Here is an 8,401-nt window from a genome sequence, read left to right on the forward strand (position 1 = left end):
ATAATTATAACTTTAATATTGAGTCAGTTCCAAATAAACAGGTTGGATTTTCAGTTCTGATTATTTAATATTTTTGTTTATATTCTAATGACATAAGTCCAAAAGATAAAGGAGTAGAATAAGGCCATTTGGCCCATCAAGTCTGCTCCAGCATTCAACCATGGCTGATCCTTTTTCCCCTCCTCAGCCCCACTCCCTGTAACCTTGATGCCATGGCCAATCAAGAACCCCTCTGTCTCTGCCTTAAACACATCCAATGATCTGGCCTCCACAACTGCCCGTGGTAACAAGTTCCACAAATTCACAACCTTCTGACCAAAGAAATTTCTCTGCATCTCTGTTTTAAATGGATGTTGCTCTATCCTGAGGCTGTGCCCTCACATCCCAGATGCCCCCACCATGGGAAACCTGCTTTACACATCTACTCTGCCTAGGGCTTCCAATATTCAAAAGGTTTCAATGAGATCCCCTCTCCCCTCTTTCTAAATTCCAGTGAGTACAGGCCCAGAGCCATCAAACATTTCGCATATAATAACCATTTAATTCTTGGAATCATCCTTGTGAACCTCCTCTAAACCCTCTCCAATGCCAGTGTTATCCTGAGATGCAGAGGCCAAAACTGTTCACAGTACTCCCGGCGAGGCCTCGCCAGTGCCTTATAAAGCCTCAGCATCACACCGCTGCTCTTGTATTCTGGGCTTCTTGAAATGAATGCTGATATTGCATTTGCCTTCCTCAAGAACGACTCAATCTGCAAGTTAACCTTTGAGGTGTTATGCAGAAGGAGTCCCAAGTCCCTTTGCAACTCAGATTTTTGGATTTTCTCCCCGTTTAGAAAATAGTCTGCACATGTATTTCTTCTAACAAAGTACATGCCCATGCATTTTCCAACATTGTATTTCATTTGCCACTTTCTTCTCCAGTCTCTGAATCTGTCTATGTCCTTCAGCTGCCTACCCATTTCCTCAACATTATCTGCCCCTCCACCAATCTTTGTATCATCTGCAAACTTGGCAACAAAGCCAGAAATAAATCAAAGATAACATGCAACAGAGGTGATAAAAAGGAGAGGCAGGAGATGAGGCATAATCACAGCCGGAGGGATGAGTTACAGGGCAATGGAGGCGTGGTGCAGTTAAAACGGAAAGCAACAAATACTGGACTGAAAGTGTTATATTTGAATGCATGCAGCATAAGAAATAGAATGGATGATCTTGAAATTCAGCTACAGATTGGTAAGTATGATGTTGTGGCCATCTCTGAAACTTGGCTAAAGGATGGCTGCCTTTGAGAGCTGAACATCCAAGGATATATGCTGAGTCGGAAAGATAGGTTAGTAGGCAGAGGGGGTGGTGTGGCCCTGTGTATAAGAAATAATATTAAATCATTAGAAAGGGATGACATAGGGTTGGAAAGTGTAGAGTCTGTATGGGTTGAGCTAAGAAATGGCAAGGGTAAAAGGACCCTAATGGCAGTTGTATACAGGCCTCCAAACAGCAGCCGGGATGTGGATTACAAATTACAGCAGGAGATAGAAAAGGCGTGTCAGAAGGGCAATGTCATGATAATCATTGGGCATTTTAACATGAAAGTGGATTGGGAAAACCAGGTCAGTACTGGACCTCAAGAGAGAGAATTTGCAGAGTGCTTAAGGGATGGCTGTTTGGAACAGCTTGTTGTTGAGTCCACTAGGGGATCAGCTGTGCTGGATTGGGTGTTGTGCAATGATCTGGAGGTGATTAGAGAGGATAAGGATCTCTTAGGAAACAGTGATTACAATATAATCGAGTTCCCTTTAAAACTTGAGAAGGACAAACCAAAATCCAATGTGTCAGTATTTCAGTGGAATATAGGAAATTACAAAGGCATGAGAGAGGAACTGGCCAAAGTTGACGGGAAAGGGACACTAGCAGGAAGGACAGCAGAGCAGCAATGGCTGGAGTTTCTGCAAAAGATGAGGGATGTGCAAGACATATATATTCCAAATAAGAAGACATTTTCAAATGGAAGAAAAACCTTATCATAGCTGACAAGTGAAGTCAGAGCTAAAGTAAAAGCAAAAGAGAGGGCATACAAGGAAGCCAAAGCTAGTGGGAAGACAGAGGATTGGGAAGCCTTTAAAAACTTGCAGAAGGAAACTAAGAAGGTCACTAGGAAGGAAAAAAAGAATTATGAAAGAAAGCTGGCGACTAATATCAAAGAAGATTCTAAAAGCTTTTTTAAGTATATAAAGGGTAAAAGAGAGTCAAGGGTAGATATAGGACTAATAGAAAATGACGCTGGAGATGGTGGAGGAGCGAGTATAGTTGAGGAAACAGAGAGCCTGCAGAGAGACTTATATAGTTTAGGAGAATGGGCAAAGCAGTGGCAAATGAAATATAATGCTGGAAAGTGTATGGTCATGCACTTTGGTGGAAGAAATAAACAGACAGACTATTATTTAGACGGGGAGAAATTTCAAAATGCAGAGATACAAAGGGACTTGGGAGTCCTTGTGCAGGATATCCTAAAGGTTAACCTCTAGATTTAGTCGATGATGAAGAAGGAGATTGCAATGTTGGCATTCATTTCTAAAGGTATAGAATATAAGAGCAGGGATGGGATGTTGAGGCTCTATAAGGCACCCGTGAGACTACACTTGGAGTATTGTGTGCAGTTTTGGGCTCCTCAATTTAGAAAGGATATGCTGATATTGGAGAGGGTTCAGAGAAGACTCATGAGAATGATTCCAAAAATGAAAGGGTTACCGTATGAGGAACATCTGGAAGCTCTTGTGATGTATTCCCTGGAGTTCAGGAGAATGAAGGGGGTATCTTAAAGAAACATTCCAAATGTTAAAAGGCCTGAACTCCATTAGTTTAGATATGGCAAAGTTATTTTCCATGGTAGGGGAGTCTAGGTCAGGAGGGCACGACTTTAGAGTTGAAGGACGTCCATTTAGAACAGAGATGTGGAGAAATTACTTGAATCAGAGGGTCGTAAATCTGTGGAATTTGTTGCCCTGTGCAGCTGTGGAGGCCCAGTCATTAAGTGTATTTAAGGCAGAGATAGATTGGTTCTTGATTAGCCAGGGCATTGAAGGGTATGAGGAGAAGGCAGGGGAGTGTGGATGACTGAAAGAATTGGATCAGCCCATGATTGAATGGTGGAGAAGATTTGATGGGCCAAATGGCCTACTCCTGCTCTTATATCTTATGGTCTATTGGTCTTATCTATTCCATGATCTAAAGCATTGTTATATAGCACAAAAAGAAACAGTCCCAACACCGACCCCTGCGGAACACCACTGGTTACTGGCGGCCAACCAGAAAAGGATGATTTTATTCCCACTTGCTGCCTCCTACCAATCAGCCAATGCTCTAACCATTCTTGTAAGTTTCCTGTAATATCACGGGCTCTTAACTTGGTAAGCAGTCTCATGTGTGGCACCCTGTCAAAGGCCTTCTGAAAATCCAAATATACAATATCCACTGCATCCCCCTTAATCTATCCCACTTGTAATCTCCTCAAGGAATTCCAACAGGTTCATCAGGCAAAATTTTCCTTAAAGGAAACCATACTGAGTTTGTCCTATCTTGTCCTGTGTCATCAAGTACTCCATAATGTCATCCTTTACAATTGACTCCCACATCTTCCCACCCACTGATTTCAGGCTAACTAGTCGACAATTTCCTTTCTGCTGCCTTCCTCCTTTCTTAAATAATGGAGTGACATTTACAATCTTCCAGTCCTCCAGAACCAGGCTAGGGTCCAATGATTCTTGAAATATCATTACTAATGCTTCCACAATCTCGACTGCAACCTCTTTCAGAACCTAAAGGAGTACTTCATCTGGTCTGGGTGATTTATGCACCTTTAGGTCTTAACAGCTTTTTGAGCACTTTCTCCTTTGTAACAGTAACTGCACTCACTTCTTTTCCATCACACCCTTCAATAACTGGCATACTGCTAGGGTCTTCCACAATGAAGACTGATGCAAAATGCTCCTTTAATTCATCTGCCATCTCCTTGTCCCCCATTATTATTTCTCCAGCCCCATTTTCTGGTAGTCCTAGATCCACTCTCATCTCTTTTTCATTTTTCACATACTTGAAAAAGCTTTTTCTATTCATCTTGATATTGTTTTCTAGATTGCTTTCATATTTCATCTTTTCCCTCCTAATAATTCTTTTTGTTTCTCTCTGTAGGGTTTTCAAGGTTTCCTAATCCTCTATCTTCCTAAAGCTAAATTTTGCTTTGTTGTATGTCCTCTCTTTTGCTTTTACATTAGCTTTGACTTCCCTTGTCAGGCACGTTTGTACTATATTGCTAATTGAGAATGACTTTGTTTTTGGAATACATCTATGCTACACCTTCCTCATTCCCCCCAGAAATGCACGCCATTGCTGCTCTGCTGACATCCCTGTCAGCATCTCCTTCCAGTTTCCTTTGGCCAACTCTGCTCTCATACCGTTGTAATTTCCTTTACTCCATTGAGATATTGCGACCTCAGACTTTATTTTGTATCCATCAAATTTCAAATTGAACTCAATCATATTGTGATCACTGTCTCCCAAGTGTCCCTTTACCTTAGGCTCCCTAATCACCCCCAGTTCATTACATAACACCCAATCCAGTATAGCTGATCCCCTAGTAGGCTCAATGACCAGCTGCTCTAAAAAGCCATCTTGTAGGTTTCAACAATTTCACTCTCTTGAGATCTATTGCCAAGCTAATTTTCCCAATCTACCTGCATGTTAAAATCTCCAATGACTGTTATAACATTTCCCTTTTGACACACACCTTTTCTATTTTCTGTTGAATTCTGCAGTCCACACCCCAGCTACTGTCTGTATATGATTGCCATCAGGGTCATTTTACCCTTGCAGCTTCTTAACTCAATCCACAAGGATTCAACATCTTCCAATCCTATATCACTTCTTCCTAATGATCTGATGCCATTCTTTACCAGCAGAGCCACGCCGCACAGGACGTGCTCTCTCTCTGCTGCTGCCATCAGGAAGAAGGTACAAGAATTTCTCTGGAATACGGAGGCTGATAACAATATGTAAGATTATGAAAGGCATAGATGGGCTCCGTGTCTTTTCCCATTGTGGAATTAAGCATAAATTTAAGAACAGAGGGAAAATACGAAGGTTTATGATGCATGCCTTTACACAGAGAATGCAATGCGTTGCTGGGAGGTGGTGGAACCATATATCACAGTCACTTTTAAGAGGCATTTAGACAGACACGTGAGCAAGCAGAAAATAGAGGGACAAGGAACATGTGCTGGCAGATGGGATTATAGTTAGATTGGCATCATGGTCTGTGCAGACACGATGGGCAGAAAGGCCGGTTCCCGAATTTAACAGTTTGATTGCCTGAATTGTGTAGTGAAACTTCCCGTTAACTTGGTAACTTAAAGAAACGTGGATCATAGCCGCAATGAAATCGCATTCACCGAGTGCGGAGCAACAGCGCAGCACAGAAACACTCGTTGATTCACGTGGGAAAGTGTGGATTGCTGGAAGTTGGAATGCGTGTGGCATCTTCATCGCAGTTTGAGAACTGCCTTAGCATAAGCTAGTCCTGTCAGGTCCATCCAATTAAATGACCAGGCAGAAAACAGCAGCGTCCCCAACTACAATCGGCCCTCCAGACCGAGTACTGTACCGGGCTGGAGATGCGGTCTGGCGGTGAGAGTAGTGACGGGTGACCAGGAGTGGAGAGGTGAACACAATTGGCGGGGGATAATCCCCTTGTTTGGAGAATTGAGTTTCACTACTGGTTTATTTTGGGTACAATATTTTGATTTTGACTTCTTGCCATTCGTAACAAAGTGTAAACACCTCACTGTGACACACTAGGAAACTGAACATACATCGAAAAGAAAGGGGTAATAAGTGATTGCCCTTAGGGCCTGCCGGCACTAAGCTACTTGGCTGCGTACCCAGATACAGCTTCGTTTTAGAATAAGGTAATGTGTGTCACACACAGCTAGATGCGCCTTGGTCTGACAGTGACAATTAACTGGTTCCTGACAACAGCGTTATAGTAAGGAAACTGCTGAAGTGTGAAACCGGCGAGAATCTATAAACTAGACCTTGTCGATCTACCTACCTAGCGGTAAGATGGTGAAAAAGGGCAGCCAGCAGAGGATGAAGACTCCGACCACGATACCCAGGGTCTGAGCTGCCTTCTTCTCTCGGGAGAACTTGAGGAGCCGCATGGAGAGCGAGCTGCGCAAGTGATGCCCCTTGCTCTTGAAGTTGGGGTTGGAGTCGTCCAGAACGCTCTTGCAGTGAATTCTCAGGACCACCTCCACGGTCTTACTCCGCTCCCTCTTCACTCCGGCCTCCAGGCTCTTGGTGGTCCGCCTGGCCACAATGTAGATGCGAAAATACATGATCAGGATAACCATGAGAGGGAGGTAGAAGGAGAAGAGAGAGGAGAACAAGGCGTAACCCGGTTCCTCGGTAATGCTGCACACTGTCTCGTCGTCCGGGGCCGGCTCCTTCCAGCCCAGTAGAGGACCCACCGAGACGACGATGGAGGTGACCCAAAGAATGATCAGGATCCACACCGCCTTCACCTCAGTCATAATAGTTGGATAGCGTAGAGAGTAGCGCACGCCGATGTAGCGGTCAATGGATATGACACAGAGGCTCATTATCGAGGCCGTGCAACACAAGACATCAACCGCAGCCCAGACATCGCAGAAAATTCTCCCGAAAGCCCAGTAACCAACGATCTCCAGACTGGCCGAGAAGGGAAGGATGATGGTACTCAAGAGGAGGTCGGCGATGGCCAAGTTAATGATGAAATAATTAGTTACCGTTTGTAGGTGTCGGTTGCAAGCCACTGACAGAATAACCATGATGTTACCCACGATGGCGAACAGGATGAAAGCACCTAGAATAACCCCCAGGGCCACCGCTTGGTTGACATCCAGCTCCTCGGGGCGGACTGACCTGTTGGCGGTGATGGACTCATTCGGGGACAGGCCATAGTTAATCGTGGACGCATCCGAACAGTTCCCGTGGAAGCTCTCATTGGTAAACTCAGAAAAAGTCATTTTAGAAGAACTGCCGTCTCCATGTGAGTGAGTTTGCCAACTTCAGCCTCTTCAAGCAAAAGGATATCCATGTAGCGCCGCGGTCCCCGCCGGAACCCGTCCCGGGGTTGTTTATGCTCCATAACTGAGTCCTGCAGGGTAACTGGGCAAGTTCACTTGTCCATCGCATTTTGAGCTTGACCGAAGCCCCGTCGTTAGGCTCCGTTTTCCAGGCGGCATCCCTTTCCTTTACCGACTCCCATTCAAAAGCGGCTGCAACTTTTCCTGCACAGTCTCACTGCCTAGCATCTGCACAGTCCTGGGATAATATTGTTATCGTCCCTCTCACACAGAAATCCACAGAAACACAGACACACACACGCACCCCACACACACAGACACACATGAAGTCATACACTAGTAAGAAGAGTTCCCAAAGCTGACCACTACTGAAAATCCGTTGAAGCACTTAGGTGCTGAAGCTTCAATATCACTTTTCAATCTCCTGGAAACCTCGCCTCCTCGGGATGGTCCTCACGTCACGGATACCGTGCGCCTGCGGCGGCCAGCGTTAGGGGGCACCAGAGATCCGACTGCGGAGAGACCTATTGGGCAATCACCAGACAGTCAACCGGCAAACTACTCAACTACAGATGGAAAGTGTTCTTATTTATAGAAATATATCGCATCGAGTGGAATAAATAAGCTGCAGCTAACCTATCCCATTGTCAGTGCTTAACGGGCCATTGGGAAATAGCAAGTTCTGTTTGACCACACTGCTCACCTCCGAATCCTGAAATATAAACGTCTTCATTGTCCAGTTCTGCCGTGAATACCAAACATTTTACTTTGAGTTTCATTATTCTCCCCCTCCTCTGATGTATAATTTGCTTCCCTTGTCTTTCAATGGCATGTAAATTATAACTGCTTCATGCTGTTATACAAGGAGAAGCGCGTTGATTCTTCTTTGCTCCGATACAGTACGTTACAAAGCTTCGCAACAACGGGGCGCGATTCGCAGTTCGGAAGCGAATAATCAAAAGCCTCAATGTTTGATCGTTTAAATATCTCGGAAGTAGGGGATCTTGTTTACAGAAACCACCCTAAACTTATCGAGAAAAGGGCGGACATAAAAATCCATTGACATTTAAAAGTAAGAAGTTTTGACAAGATAGTTCCTATGGTGACCCATGCTAAGACGAAATACTCCACTCATATCAAACATTACATTACTTTACAATGTTAAAAGTGATTTGGCCATATTACTATATTATATGTAGAATGTAACCAAATGCAAAACACCATCACTAATTTCAATAAGATCTGCCTTTAAACATGTATTGAGCTCGCAACAACATATGATTG

At 44.1% G+C, this 8,401-nt stretch overlaps 1 protein-coding gene across 1 annotated transcript in view; it reads right to left on the bottom strand.

The window, feature by feature from the left end:
* Positions 1 to 7,871, bottom strand: part of LOC134344988 (alpha-1A adrenergic receptor-like) — a 69,650-nt gene extending 61,779 nt beyond the window's left edge. The window contains exon 1 of the mRNA XM_063045123.1: positions 6,103 to 7,871. Within this exon, the coding sequence (XP_062901193.1) occupies positions 6,103 to 7,057 (955 nt within the window). The 5' untranslated portion in view covers positions 7,058 to 7,871. The remainder of the gene's footprint in view (positions 1 to 6,102) is intronic.
* Positions 7,872 to 8,401: the final 530 nt, after the last annotated feature.

The sequence above is a fragment of the Mobula hypostoma genome, chromosome 4 (assembly GCF_963921235.1).
Source record: "Mobula hypostoma chromosome 4, sMobHyp1.1, whole genome shotgun sequence".
Classification (NCBI taxonomy): Eukaryota; Metazoa; Chordata; class Chondrichthyes; order Myliobatiformes; family Myliobatidae; genus Mobula; species Mobula hypostoma.